The following is a 15,545-nucleotide window of genomic DNA, read 5'->3' as shown; positions in this document are numbered from 1 at the left end:
CCTCCTATTTTATAATTCTCTCACTCATTCTGAATTTGGTGGCATTTTTTTGAATGACATGCTTTTATTGAGTCTTCCCAAAGCATTCAATCTGTTTTTTTTTTTTTTTAGAAATAGCTGGGGTTTTTTTTGTTTTGTTTTTTTGCTCACACTCATTTCACTGGTCAATATCTTTTCTGTTTACACTTATAGTTGATTAGTTTATACATGGATTAATTAGCTGGCATAATTATAACCAATGTGTATGATTGACCATGAGATTGAAGGGTTTTGGCTAATCTAATCTACGGCTAACCTAATCTTTGGTTAAGAGAGGGTTTGGTGAAGAAAGTTTCTACTAAATTGTTATGATCCTAATTTCATAAAAGAATGGACATTTGAGCACCCCCAAGCCAGAATAGTAGGAAGGTTTCCCAAGAAAGGACAATTGATAGCTTTCTGCCAATACGATGTGTGTAATTGCCTACAAATTGACTGATACTTTGTCCAGGATGGTGCTCACATGTGGGCTAAGGGCTGGCAGACACTGATCTTATTCACATTGGACATGTTCTCTGGACATGAAGTCTCTCTGCTGCATTCCAGGGGTTGTGGCCTAGGGTTCCCCCCAACCCCCTAGTAATCCTACTCATCTGGATGCTGACTAAGGTTGTTGTTTATGAGGGCCCCATGGCCCTCCATCAGTTGGGAAGAGGGCCCCTTGACTCAGTCCAATTCCGCCTACTCAGCACAACCCCTTTCCCAAAGCAGCCCACTGTGAACCACAAACTCACATGGCCCTGTCTTGAGGGCATGTGGTTCTTGCAACAAGAAAGGGTGACTGATGCTCACCTGCTGAAGGAATCACTGAGGACAAGTTCAGAATTAAGGAGGAGGTTAAGACTTTGTTCCTAAAGGTCACGAATAGAGAAGAGACATTCTAAACCATTGTGTCATAGAATATCTACTTCAGTAGAGAGGAGGTGTTTACTACAGGTTCCAGAATAAAAATTCCATCCTGGGGGGTTTCTCCCATATCCCTCTCCATCACCTTCCTGTCTTCTGTGATACAAAGCCAGATGTCCTCAATTCTGTTTTTTACTAGCTTATTGCTTCATTTTAAGTTATAAAGTATTTGATGAGTCTATATAATGTGTGTATGTGTTATAAAGGATAATGAAACAAACACCCATGTACCCGCCCTCCCCCCCTACTGAAGAAATGGTCGCTCATTATTTGGCTTCTTTTTTTCCTTCCAAGGAGGGAAGCAAACATACCTTACCTTAGTCCTAAGCATTAGGTAGCTTAGGGGTCCCACACAGCCCTTGACCCACTCTCATTGCCTTATGTTAATTAGCAAGGTGGTCAGGTGAGTTGGTCTGCATTATGTAGTATTCTGTACTAAACTGACAAATTGATGCCAGTCTTCTTATTTTAACATTATTTTTCTCCCCCAATAAAACCAATGCCCAATTGTGCCTTTATGTTATTTAAGTATCTGGCAATTGGTTTGCCATTCTGACAGCAGCCACATAGAATTTCCTTCTGGCATTCCCACGTAGGATGCTGCCCTCTGTCAAGGGTAGTGAGGGTTTCTGTGACAAAGAGGCCAAAGGTCTCAACCTCTGGTCTCAGCCATGGTGCCCAGTGCCAGCCCACTGGTCACTGGAAAGAGTTGCAAAAGTTCAGATGATGACTTCATTTCAAAATTTCACACAGCCTTTGCAAGATTAATAATGAGCCAGAAAAGCAGAAGGACTAAACTCCAAAGACCTCGTGATCTCCCACCAACTCCTGGCAAGTCAAAGTAGAATGGGTGGAGAGGTAAAGTGTTTTATCTTAAAACACAGTGAGACCTGAGAACAGAAGAAGGAGAAACAGGAGGTAAAGTGAAGGAGAGGCTTCCCCGGAGTGGTGTTGGTGTAAGTCTAGGTTTGCTTTCCTGGGGTTGCTATCCTGCAGTTGGGTTTGGTGGAGGCAAATCCTTAGGAGGTAAAGTTGCTTGGCTCCTTTGCCCTTGAGACCCAGTTAATGGTTATTCACTGCAGTAGGCCTACTTTCCAATAGCATCTGGGCAGGTCTGGAGGCAGAGTCTTGAATCTGCATTGCGAATGAATGTCCCCCACTGGCATTGACTCTGCTTTAGTGTTTGTCCTGGGCCAGGCTGAAATTGTTACCAGGGCTGCACTAGGATGGCAGGAAGTCAGCATCAGAAGGGGAAGCTACCAGTTCAAGCCTTCCTTTCCCTGAGAATCCCAGGGGTCCAGGGAGGACCATGCCGGCATGCTAATGGGGAAGAATTCAAGGTCTGGGGTTAGACACCCTGGGGATGGGGTTCTGTCTTTTACTTGCTGAGTGGCCTTGGACAATCATGAAATGTCTCTCAGGGTCCAATGACTTCTCTGCCTAACAGAGTTTAACCAAAGTGCCACAGCCTATGTCCTGTGATTTCAAAGTAACCAAAGTAACCTTCTGGTTCCCACTGTGGGACCTTGGGTCCCCACCAATATCCCTCCAGCAGATCCCAGCTATCTCTGAGAAGTCTCACGGGGCTAGCACCCACATGACCCATAGAAGTCTCCTTCAAGGCTTTCTTACAGCAAAATGTTAGCATTTATTTATTTAAATGTTTATGTATTTATTTTGAGATAGAGAGAGAGCACGAGTGGGGAACGGGGGGAGAGAGAGAGAGAGAGAGAGAGAGAGAGAGAGAGAATCCCAAGCAGGCTCCATGCTACCAGTGCAGAGCCCAGCATGGGCCTCAATCTCATGAAACACAAGATCATGACCTGAGCGGAAATCAAGAGCCAGATGCTTAACCAATTGAGCCACCCAGACGCCCCCCAAATGTTAGCATCTAGTAAATATGAATAGTGATACATGGGCATTTCCTTTTTGTTATGATATTCTCTGTACCTTTTGATAAGCTTCAACATTTCAGAATTAACAACAGATTTTCATGTGTTCATACAATGGAATACTATGTAAGCATTAAAACTAATGAGGGTGAAATGAACAATGCCCTGAACAACAGTGAGAGGGGGGGGTGTTAGGAGTGCTGACTCCTGTGCAATTGAAAATCTGCATATAACTTCGACTCCCCCAAAGCTTAACTACTTAGTCTACTGTTGACTGGAAGCCTTACTGATAGCACAGCTGATTAACACTTATTTTGTATGTTATATGTATTACATACTGTATTCTTTCAATAAATAAGTCAGAGAAAAGAAAATGTTATTAAGAAAATCATAAGGAAGAGGGGTGCCTCGGTGGCTCAGTTGGTTAAGTGTCCGACTTTGGCTCTGGTCATGATCTCACGGTTCGTGAGTTCGAGTCCTGTGTTGGGCTCTGTGCTGACAGCTCAGAGCTGAAGCCCACTTCAGACTCTGTGTCTCCCTCTCTTTCTGCCCCTCCCCTACTCATGCTCTGCTCTCTCTGTCTCTTAAAAATTAATAAATGTTAAAACATTTTTTTAAAAAAGGAAAATCATAAGGAAGAGAAATGCCATAGTGGACTATATGGTATTTATTGAAAAAAATCTGCATGTTAATGCACCTGTGCAGTTCAAACCTGTATTGTTCAAAGGTCAATTGTATATATATACTTTAGAGAACAATTCCATTTTGATATAAGGTACATGTTTTGAAACAGTGGCATCACAGATAATTTTTTCTTTGTTTTGCATTTCTCAAATTTTGTAATTAGACATGTGTTAATAATAATGGCTCTTGCAGTTAACCAATAGCCACCAATAGAAGTTAACTATCCAACCCAGTGCTCAAGTCACAAACACAAGCCTCATTTACTTCTTTCCCAGACCTATGTGGGGAAGCCACCTACCCCAAGTTTCCCAAGGCTGGAACCTTGCCTGTTCACTTTTGGGTGTTCTGATCTGCCTTCCACACCATGCTTCCTGTTGCCCGTTACCCTTGCAGATTGCTCTGGACCTGGGTACCACCATTCCTCGCCAGTGAATGTCACTGGTGACACAGTGACAGCATTTGGGGGAGTACTGATCACCCCTTTGCTATTCTGCCCAGAGCATGAGATAACCCTTCTCTGGCTCTTCATGGCTCATCAGAAACCACTCATGGAGTGAGACCAAAAGAAGAGGATGCACCCAAGTCAATAACTCAGAACTACTGCACAGACCAGGGTTCAGACCCTCCAGGGGTTCTTACTTGACAGCAGTAACAGTTACATAATCTGGGGTCCAGCACAAAATGAAAATACGGGACTCCTTGTACAAACATATTGAGATGATCTCAAGATAGTGACAGCAGGGTATTAAACTAATCACAGGGCCCTTCCAAATGTGGAGCCCCAAGTGACTGTCCAGGTGGCACACCCACAAAGCTGGCCTTGTTCGGAAGGCTTCCATATCACTTCTCAACTGCTTCCACGTGACCATAGACTACTCTTGCCTTACTCCCACTGGAAAAATTCAGGCGTCTTCACACCAACTGACCCTGGTCCCAAAACCAGGAGGAAGAACTTCCCCTCATTCTAACCTGAGGCTTGCTTCCTGTGTCCTCATCTGCTGTCCCTGCATCGACCTCCTCCTGGGGCGGTTGAAAATTGGGTCATCTGTTTCCTCTACAGGACAGCCTACGCCCACTCATAGGGTGAGGTGTGGCTCCACAGTCCCAGTAAGCCAATTGGTTTATAGGGTGACATCAGTTCATTACCTAAGTTTGATTGTTAATAACCTAGGTCTGGGTATCCAGTCTTAAATGACACCATGTATGGGACACAGTCCAGTTTCATGGGGAGAGTGACAAGTTCAGCTCAGTTCTTTTTCAGTCACTTTTCATTAAAGATTTGAAAATATTGGGACCCAGCCTTCTCCAGGATTACCATGGAGTCCTAAGTTGCTTTTTCATGACTAGTCTATAGCTAACACACCCCCATTTTCCTTGGAAACCACTCTCTTCCACTCGTGGTCAATAGGCCTTGGATGGGACCAACTCCTCCATGTGACCCATTTCAGTCCAATGAGCATTAGATATAGGACTTCATTGGAAACTAGTAGCTGTGAGGATGTGACCTGCACCTGCTGACAGTCATGTGACCCCACAAGAAACCTACCTGTGAATAAAGCTAAGTTAGAGGGTAGAATGTTGATAGACAGAGACAGATGCCATTGTCTGAGTCCCTGGATCCAACTAAACAGCATCGCCAGACTTCGCACTTACACAAACCAATGAATTTTCTTTTCTTGTTTAAGGTGGTTTGACTTGGGTTTTGTCACTGTCCATCAAAATGATCCTGACCACAAGAGTTCTCTGTTTACAGACAACAATGAAACCTGGGTGGCTTATGCTCAGGGCTGTGGAAATCAGATGAGATAACTTATATGCAGGTGTTTTGCAAACTGTAAAAGGCTACTTGAATGGAATGACCAAGGAAGTACAATTGGTGAGTGGCATAACCAGGACAAAACCTAGTTTTTTTTTTTTGATACCCCAAGCCCCATTCTCTTCTTTAGCTAATGAGCTGCCTCCTGCTCTAAGCAAATCTGTGAGCAGGCAGGTGGTGAACGGGGCAGGGGGTGGACAGGGCAACGAGTGGGCCAGACAAGCAGGTGGTGGTCAGGGGCTACTCTGTGTGGCCTTCTTTGTGTTTGTGGTGCTGCACTATGATGTCTGGAAGAGACCCTGCTCCTCAGGTATGAGGGAGTGAGGGTCTCTGAGGGCATGACTGCAGAGCTTACCTGACCCCTTGCCTCTGTCTGTCCCAAGACTCCCTTCATGGACCAACCCATCATCCCCCGGGGTCGGTCAGAGCTCTGGCATTTTTGAGTTTGACTGGATGTTTATTGGCTCAGATGTTTGGCAATGTTTAGGGAGGGGGTGCCAACTCTGCTGCCACTCATCTGACTCTGCCAAGCTTGGGCCATGGATCTTTACTGCAGGTACTTCTCAGAGGTACACTGGGGAACCCCTCCCTGTCTTGGACATGGACTGGAAGAGATTCTTATCTTTGGGGCCCAGGGCCATTTTGGCCTTCAGCATTGGGAACCTCTCCTGGAGCTTTGAAATTTATAGCCCTTCAGATCAGCCCCTGAGCCGGGACTCAGTACTTGGTAGTCTGAGAGAGCTGCAAGCATTTGACCCAGGGGCCCACTTCCCACCACGCGAGAACAAGGGGTCCATGACCTTTAAAAAGTCTTCATAGACACTGAAGTCCATGTGTCATATTGGGCAAAGGTCAGATGGGGCCTGAATCATCTCTGTGCCAGCCCATTGACCCGCCCCATCTGCCACACTCAGTTCCTTGGGGGTTGGGAATGGGCCCTGTTCCTGGGTGCTCAGGAACACATGATGCCCAGCAGAAGTTTGTAGAATTCATTCTCAAGATTCTCAAAAGTGATGTCCGGTTTCAATGGGGGGCATGTGGGATGGGGCAGTGGTAGGCTATGGAGAAATGGCCCCAATCACCTTTTTCTTCTTTCATGGTCTTCTCCCTTGAAGCCCAAATCCCTAAGGTCCTGACAAGGGCACTGAGAAAGATGGAGGCAAAGATATAAGATGACAACTGTTGGTGTGTCTGATGGGGCCTCTGGAAGAGGGAGCATCCCTACCCCTCTGCCCCCAGTCAGGTCGAGTCCTGGGCATTCTCAAACTCAAAGGCAAGTAGTTCCTAAAGGAGTGCAGGGAATGAGGTCTGGAGAGAACAGCATGCCCCTTCCCCCCATACCAGGAATAAATATAGCCAGGGAGGCAGGGGTCAGGGTAGAGAGGACCTGAGGAAGAAGGGGCCACAGGAGTTGCACGTTCAAGCTGTGTTCATAGCGTCACCAGCCATCAAACCATATCAGCCTGATTTCATTAAACATCTGAACCCTCCAAGTCTCCTTTTTTTCTGGATTTCATGCTTAGCAAACAATCCCCTGAGATAATGTGGCTTGGCATCTAGAACAATACATGAGTCTTGACGAGCCTGCCTGGAGAGATGGATCCACTCTTGAGTGAGTGAGCAAAAGTGGGCTCTGATCCTACAGAGCTGGGGGCTACACACTGGACCACTGCCAACACCCTAAATGAAGACACTCTGTGACCCCCTCAGCACAGCTCTTTGCCCTCTCCTGACCCTATCCCACTGCATGTCCAGCTGTCTAAGGTTTGAATCTGGGCTCTGCCATTTATTAGCTGGGTGACCTCAGGTAAGTTTCTTGTTGTCTTTCTGCCTTGTTTACTCTTATTTATTTATTTAATGTTTATTTTTTGAGAGAGTGCATACGCACACGTGTAAGTGGGGGAGGGGCAGAGAGAGAGGGAGACACTGATTCCAAAGCAGGCTCCAGGCTCTGAGCTCTCAGCACAGAGCCTGACGCGGGGCTCAAACCCACAAACCGTGAGATTGTGACCTGAGCCAAAGTCAGACACTTAAGCGACTGAGCCACCCAGGCTCCCCATTGTTTCTTCATCTATAAAATGGGATTAAAATGAGGGGTGCCTGGGTGGCTCAGTCGGTTGACCATCCGACTTCGGCTCAGGTCACAATCAGCTTCCTGGGTTTGAGCCCTGCATCGGTCTCTGTGCTGACAGCTCAGAACCTGGAGTCTGCTTTGGATTCTGTGTCTCCTTCTTTCTCTGCCCCTCCGTTGCCTGTGCTCTGTCTCACTCTATCTCTCAAAAATAAATAAATTTAAAAATAAATTTAAGATGAGATTAAAATGGGGTTGCTGTAGGATTGAATGATGTAAGGTCCTTAGAACAGTGCCTGGCACATTGCTTTATAAAGGGTCTGCTGTTATTATTTAAATTTCTACAATTCCTACCAACTGTGACCTTGAGCAGTGACTTTATTTTTTTTCCGTTTCACCTCCATTTCCCTATTTATAATATGGAATTAATAATAACCCTTACTGGAAAAGGCATGTGGTAAGTATTAAGTCTCACAGCATATGTTAAAGTATTTTGTAAACTATAAAATGCTCCACAGATGAATCATGCGTTAATTTTTATCATTTATGATTAACAATTATTAGTCTCACTGGGTCCCTCCAGATGATAGTGCAGAGATGATTTTGTACTTCTCTGTTCCCAACTTAATGACACCTGACAAGGGGAGCAGGAGAAGGGAGAAGAATCTCAGGGAAGACTGTCCCCTACAGAGGATGAGGCTCCTGATGGGCTGGAGGGGGGCTCTGCTTCATCTGGGCTGAGTCTTTACCAGCAATGCCATTTTTTCTGAGGGTTGAGGGCTTCTCAGTGTGAAGCTGGGAGGGGCTGGAAGAAGCAGGGTGCTACGTTCCTGACAGTCCCCTGGAGGTTTGCTCTGATACATGGCAGATCTGCTTTATAGTAAGCAGACTTTCTGGGAGTGGTGTGGATGCAAAATTCAAATAGCAAGGGAGGAGGAGGGGGGCAGGAGGAGGAAGGGGAGGGGAAAGGTTTGCTTTGCCTTTAAAAGGCCCTTAACAACAAAAGAGGAGGAGGGATAGAGACCAAGAACACATTATCACTGGCTCTGCCTATACCTTGTGAAAGGAGGTGTGTGTGTGTGTGTGTGTGTGTGTGTGTGTGTGTGTTGGTGGCAGCCAGGGGCAGAGGACTAGTTGTTCAAGACCCTTAAAAGTATGCCATTTGCAGGGGCGCCTGGGTGGCTGTCGGTTGAGCATCCGACTTCCGCTCCCACATCTCGCAGCTTGTGGGTTCGAGCCCTGAGTCAGGCTCTGTGGTGACAGCTCAGAGCCTGGAGCCTTCTTTGGATTTTCTGTCTCCCTCTCTGTCTGCCCACGTTCCTCTCTCTCAAAAATAAATAAACATTTAAAAAGTATCCCATTTTCAGAAACACAAAGCATTCAATAGAACCCTCATGTGGATGGATCAAAACTGTCTGCCACTAAGCAGAAATACAAATAAGGAGGGAGGGAGCAGACTTTGGCATCAGGGTCAGTGAGATAGGAATCATCTGTTAGGGGATTCTTGAGTTCTGCCTGTTTAAACGATTATTTTCATAGGACCTTGTTACCTCGAGGAGCAGGGTGAGGTCTGGGGAGGTTTTGACTGGTACAGTTAGTTAAGGGTTAAGATTTCCAGATCTGTTGTTGGCTGTTGGCTTGGAGCTCTCACTTGGCCCCAGAAAACCTCCTCTGGTTGGCCGGTGGGAAGCTGGTCCAGGGCCACTGCGGACTGGACAAGCACATTACTTGAATGCTGTGCAAGTTGGCAAAGGAGCCGTGGGCTCCATTCTCACTTGCCGTCTCCAGGGACTGCTTCTCTTGCCTGAGAACGGGAGGCCAGAAGCAAGGAGCACACTGGGATTCTTTTAGAGCCACTTCAGATTTCCTGTTTTAACAGTTCCCCAGCCTGGTGCTCACCTCTGGCTGTTTACTTCCAGCAAATCTGGGTTTCCTGCCCACAAAATGAAGGAAGTCAAAGCCACTCCCCAGAACAGCTTCTAGGAAAAAAATCTTAGTGGACCAACACTGGTGAGTCCTAGATATTTTCTCACAAAAGACACCAGGAAGCCCAAATTAGAGGGAGGAGTACTTGGGGAGGGAGGCCTGAAGAGTTTGGAAAATGGCTTTGAGATATTGGACTGAGTCACCATCATTTCCTGCTGAGGTTGTCCAAGAGAACCAGCCAGCACCACTCCCCAAGCCAGCTGCCTGCTCTGGGATCTGGGCAGGACAGACAAATTGGTCAAGGGAGTCTCAGACCCGCCAGAGATCCTCAGTGAGGTAACACACACTTCATTTATTTATCTGAAAGCGGCCAGAGCCAGCAAGAGAGGAAAACAGGCAAATGGAAACATTCTAACAGGGAACAGTTAACTTTTACTGGCTTGTTTGTTTGTTCCTGAGCTGAGGATGGAAATCGGGCAGGGCTGGAGCTAGTGCTCTGGCTTTGGTTTTACTTTTTTTTTTTTTTTTTAAAGAACCCCTCCCCCTCCCACCATCGACACTACCTCATTGAGGTACAATGGACTCATTTTGAAAGTAAAATCTCCTCACCTATGGGTACAGGTTTTCCTGTGGAATCAGATTCTTTTACCATAAACATTGTTTAAGTGAAAAAAAAAAAGAGAAGGATAAGGATAAAGGGTGTGGAAATCACAGGATGAACAGTAGACAAGCAATGTGAAGGAAAAGTACAAGTGAGGAGGGGGGTACTGGAGATGACCTCTTGGCTTTCTCACTCAGCTAGAAGTGTTAGAGCACTCTGAGTCAGAGGGAATGGAAATCCCTTGTAAGACACAGACGTTTTGTCCTTATTTCCCTGATAGTTCCATTTTTTCCCAACAAGGACTAAGCCCTGGATGAATGGATGGACATTCACATCTTTCTTCCCCCTTGGTCAATGGTCTTTCTGAGATGCTACAGAGGAGAGTGACTTTGGCTTAGCAATTATTTGCCCCTCCTGGAACAAGGTTAGCACGTGGGTGTGCATCAGAGTGCTGGTGGTGGTGAAATAGGAAGTGAGTCTCTTTGTCCTGATTCACTAGCATCTGGGGCAAAGCTCCGTGCTTCATTTTCCTAGAGTTCATGTTAAGGCCCTGGCACAGCAAGAATGCAATCCGTGGGCTGTTCCTGAGTTTCCAAGCCTCACCATTGCTCTCGACCGCTCTCAAGACTATACTGGTAGCAAGAGAGGGCTAGGAGGTCTCTCAGTGAAAGAGAGGCAAGGTTGTTCACATGTTTTAAATTATTTAGTTGCATCAAATATTCAGATTTGTGAGAATAATAGCAACTCTATTTAAAAACTCCAAGCATGTGATGGATGAACTCAATGTTTCCAAGCAGTTCCCAGCTTCCAGCCCACACTCCAGGAATATTCTAAGAGTTACTCAGGCTCATCTGGGTCACCCTCTAACTCTTGGGACTAGCTAAAGTGCAGGTACCATCCAAGGCTGATGATATTTGGCATATGTTTTCCATATAAGTGAATTTTAATGAGAGGTTTTATTGTGCCCCATGCTTCACCTCCCAGAGAAAGGAAATATTCAACCTAGAAAATCAGGGTTGGGATGTTCACATGGAAGCCTTGATGAGTGAGTGAGGTGGGTGTGTGAGCTTAATCCCATGGGACTGTGCCCATGAAGAATGTGTGTGTGTGTGTGTGTGTGTGTGTGTTTCTGTTTATAGAACTGCCATTCTTCTTACAAAGATTCATTATTTTAGGTGACACTTTATGTGACACCTACTGAAGTTGCTCTGGAGCCCGAGATATGTGCCCTAAAAACAACCACCATGCCAGAGAAATACATATTTACATCTACATATTTACATTATATTATCTAACATCTTCCTTCAAAAGACAATAAGCCAGGTATTATTATTCCCATTTTATAGATAAGAAAAGTGAGGCTCACAGATGTCATTCAAAGTCATCAAGGTCTGTTTGATTTCAAGCCTGGGGTTTCTATCCACCATACAGCAATGTGTCTTCTCTAGCAAGTTTTAAAAACTATCCTACATAAAATCTGGAAGTCCTGTCCAAACATTAAATGATACTTTCCCCTCTGTAAAGGTAACTTCTGGGGAGGCTAAGGGAGAGTATATGGAAAGGTGTGTGTGTGGGATTCCTGGGAAGCTGGCAAGGTTCTGTCTTTTAATCTTGGTAGTGGTTGCATAGAGGTGCTCACTTTGTGATAATGCATCAGGATGTACACATATGATTTGAGGTTTTCTTGTGTTTGTTATACTTCAATAAAAACTTGATCTTAAAAATCATTCTTTCTGGCAACTAATGTTGGAGGGGAACTCTGCTTCCCATGGCCAATATGTTCTAATGAATCAACAAGAATTTCTTGGACTCTATTATATAGCAAACCTAAGCATAATACAAGTATGTTTATTCCTGGCCCTTTTACATAAAGGTTCTTAGGTGGATCACATTAAAAAATCATTCACAATAATAAAATCACATTAGGAGGAGGTGATCAGCATTATATGAAAAGGAAACTTTCTATACATACATTACTCTGTCTGTTACGGGAAGGTTTGAGTGCAGCATCTGCTGTCAAGATGCTCACAATCAAGCTGAAGAAACCAAGCATTCACAAGTACTAAGCAGACATTTGTCTTCAAATATATTGGAGGTTGTCAGAACAGACTCTCTCCCAATTCGGTGGTAAATAAACCCAAAGGAAGTGAAGTTCTTGTGGGCTACATCCTATATTTCATATGTGGGTAATTGAGGTGGAAAAAGTCACACTAATCAATAATTTGACAACTTTGACTTCCAAATCTTAAAGCACCAACATGAGTATTTACATCTTTATAAGATGTTTTAAACTTGGAGAGACTCATATATCTATTTACCAGGATGCTACTGTAATTGATTTGTAATTATATGCCTTTGCTTGAATGCACATTCTACTGAGGCTAGATTCACAACCTCAAAGAATTACATCTTACTCTAGTTTACTTCAGACTGTAACTGTTTTAAAACTTCCTGGCTGGGGTAGTTGTTATACATTTCTCTCTTTCTCTATACGTTTAGGGGTTCAGGGATCTGGAGGGAGAAGTCACGTGGACTATTTAAATTTACAGATGCACTTCTGTTAGTTGATTTTCCTTCACTTGTGTCAGAAATAGCCAGTGTGGGGGCACCTGGGTGGCTCAGTTGGTTAAGCGTCTGACTTTCACTCAGGTCATGATTTTGTGGTTCGTGAGTTCGAACACTGTATCAGGCTCTGCGCTGATAGCTCAGAGCCTGGAGCCTGCTTCAGATTCTGTCTCTCTCTCTCTCTCTTTCTGCCCCTCCCTTGCCCGCACTCTGTCTCTTTCTCTCAAGAATAAATAAACATGAAAAAAAGTAAATAGCCAGTGTGATTCAGGCCCATTCGTCTGAAACTTTAGTGTGCATATTTATTTCCTAAGGATTGTTTTAAAATACAAATTCAAATAGTAGGTCTTGGGTGGGGCCTGAGATTTCCCATTTTTAACAAGCTCCCAAGTAAGGCCAGTGCTGCTGGCCTGTGGACCACACTTGTACAGAGAAAAAGGTATTAGACTTGGAGTCATGGGTCCTGGCTTTTAGTACAAGCTCTGCCATTTACCACCTTATTTTCTTGCACAAGTCACTTTATCTCTCCGGACTTTAGTTTCCTCAAATATAAACTGTGTAACAGGGGAATAGAGTGGATTGGATTATTTCAGAGCTTGCATTCATGGAATTTTTATTATTTGTTTATTTAAAATTTATTTATTTACTTAAATAATCTCTACACACAATGTAGGGCTCAAACTCATGACCTTGAGATCAAGAGTCACATGCTCTCCTGACTGAACCAGCCAGTGCCCCACATTCATGAAATTTTTAAAGTGATATTTTGATTTAAATAATCTCCGAGTGTAGGACCTATAACCTCCGAGTATAGGACATTAGTCAGGGGACTAAGAGATAAATTGGTATTAGCAAAGTAGGAAATATAAGGGCTCAGTGAGGAAGGCAGAGAAAAGGATGAGGCAATAATGACTTGTGGCAAATATAGGCTCTGATTCTTTCGAGGTGATGGATTTTGGATTAAAAGACTTGCCTAGAGAGAGGCTGCTACGTTTCCCCAGCGATCACTCTGAGAGGAAACCTACATTATTGGGGATTGAGTTGCATAAGAAATTTGAATGAGGGAGGCAAGGGATGAGTTACAGCTTTGAAACAAGCAAATGCTTTCCGGTGGGCTAAGAGCAAGTTGTGGCCGGAGGGCAGCCTTCTGGAGACAGGAGGGAGTCTAATTCCTGCTGTAGATCATTTCTATGTGTGATTTCACCCAAGTTGGCCAGGAATTCAGGTCTGTGACCACAACTCCCAGACATAACAGGGCCGGAGCTTGTGAAGGAAGGGTGAGAGGACAAACAGCCAACCAGAAGGGTCACGGACGGGCAAGGGTGCTCAGGGTACACAGGAGTTCAAATGGATCCGAGGCAAGAGGAAGTGAGTGAGAAAGGGACACAGGTGACTTAAATAAATGAACAGAGATCCTGACAATCTGAGGCGTCGGCCCCTCCCCCAGTGTTTACGCAAGCCTGTTTTGAGCAGCAAACAGGATCCAACAGAAGGGGCTCCCAGGCTCACAGATATGGACTGGTTTCTCTTTAAGTCCCAAAGCCAAGTCAGGGGAGTGGAGAGAACTCTTGCTGATGGCGCCCTCTCCCAGCGTTGGGATGGGGGCAGGGGACTGCCGGAGATCTTACCTTATGAAGGACGTGCTCATTGAAGCTAGCTCCCCACTGGTAGGAGTCCAGTCTCTGCTGGTCCATGCCCGGCGTGGAGCCCACTGCTTCTCGCCTTCCAGCGCTCTGCGTCAGCGCTCCCAAAAGCTCGGTCCGGGCTCCGCTGGGTGCGGCAGGCTCGGGTCTAGCCCCGCGGGCCCGGCCGCATCCGGGTTCAGCACTGGACAGCTCTCACAGAGGTTGCGGCGCTGTACCGGGGACGCGGTGGGGGGTGGGCAGGCAGGCGGCGGTTCCCCTTCGCAACCGCGGCGTTTCAGCACCAGGAACAGCGATACCGTCTCCCCGCGCCCGGGACCGGAGTTCTGAGATGCCGTCCGCCCAGAATCCCCCGTCTTGTGACTCCAGGGTGCTGGCAGAGATACAAGATTTCAGTCTAGCTGGTGGTCCGTGTGTATCTGGTTCAGCTACCGGACTTCGGAGGCTCAGCGTCTGCTGCGTTCCCAGGGCATTGCGGTCCCAGGAGCTCACTCTTCCTGATTCTCAGTGAGCGAGCATCCCCGTCATACCACGCAGCTCAGCTCTCCTCCCGTGTTTGCAGGGGCGAAGTCCTGCGGTGCTGGCGCAGCTTCTGTTTTGGTCCCGGACAGCTCCCTCCAGTATGTATTGAGGTTCATAGATGATGGGCCATGAGAGTCCCTGAAGTCTTGAATTATTTTGCAAAATTCTGCTTACCCGCATTTTCCCAGGGAGAGGGTCCAGAGCTTTAATTACACTCTCTAGCGTGCACTTGACCCACAAAAGGTAGGAACAGTTGGCTCAGGAAAGGCAGACTGGTGGCTTAATTAAGAGTACAGGCTCCAGAGTTCAAATCTGGGCTCTGAAAATTGTTAGTTGTATAACCTTGAGCAAGTTACTTAACCTTCCCTAAGTGTTCACAAAATAGAGATAATAATAGTACCTACTCTCTGGTGGTATTCTGAGGATTTAGTAAGTTAATTCATGTAAATAGCCTTAAATGGTGCCTGACATATATCAAAAACATAAAGAATGTTAACTATCATGCTCTGTGAGCAGGGAGATGAGAAGCTCTGGTTACCTCATGTAAACACCAGGGGAGGCCTTCTGTTGGGACCTTCCATTCGCAGTTACATCACTATCTGGAAGAGGAGAGCATAGGACTGGGCACCCTGGGAATTGGGGGCTGAGATTTTGGCTCTGGTCCTCCTATGATGATTTGGCTTTTGGTCCTCCTATGATGACCCTGGTGTTCATCAGGTGGCTGTCACTAGGCACAAGTCCTATTACCACTGGCCATTGGTCAATATGGAGGGAAAGGGCCAGGCCTAACGTTAAAAGGGTGTGTTTTACTCCTGGATTTCAGCTTCTTTTTGGCTAATGGCCAAAATGTACATGAAAATGTACACGAAAATTTTTCTTT

The 15,545-nt window shown here is 45.7% G+C and overlaps 1 protein-coding gene across 2 annotated transcripts in view; it reads right to left on the bottom strand.

Moving 5' to 3' along the window:
* RAB37 (RAB37, member RAS oncogene family) overlaps nt 1-14,634 on the bottom strand; it is a 56,027-nt gene extending 41,393 nt beyond the window's left edge. The window contains exon 1 of one of the 2 annotated variants that reach the window (XM_043585194.1): nt 14,129-14,634. In XM_043585194.1, the coding sequence (XP_043441129.1) occupies nt 14,129-14,194 (66 nt within the window). In that variant the 5' untranslated portion in view covers nt 14,195-14,634. The remainder of the gene's footprint in view (nt 1-14,128) is intronic. The other variant, XM_043585196.1, reaches the window with a different exon arrangement.
* Nucleotides 14,635-15,545: the final 911 nt, after the last annotated feature.

Source organism: Prionailurus bengalensis, chromosome E1 (assembly GCF_016509475.1).
Source record: "Prionailurus bengalensis isolate Pbe53 chromosome E1, Fcat_Pben_1.1_paternal_pri, whole genome shotgun sequence".
NCBI lineage: Eukaryota > Metazoa > Chordata > Mammalia > Carnivora > Felidae > Prionailurus > Prionailurus bengalensis.
The sequence above is the reverse complement of the archived record's forward strand: the minus strand, read 5'-3'. Positions and strand labels throughout refer to the sequence as shown.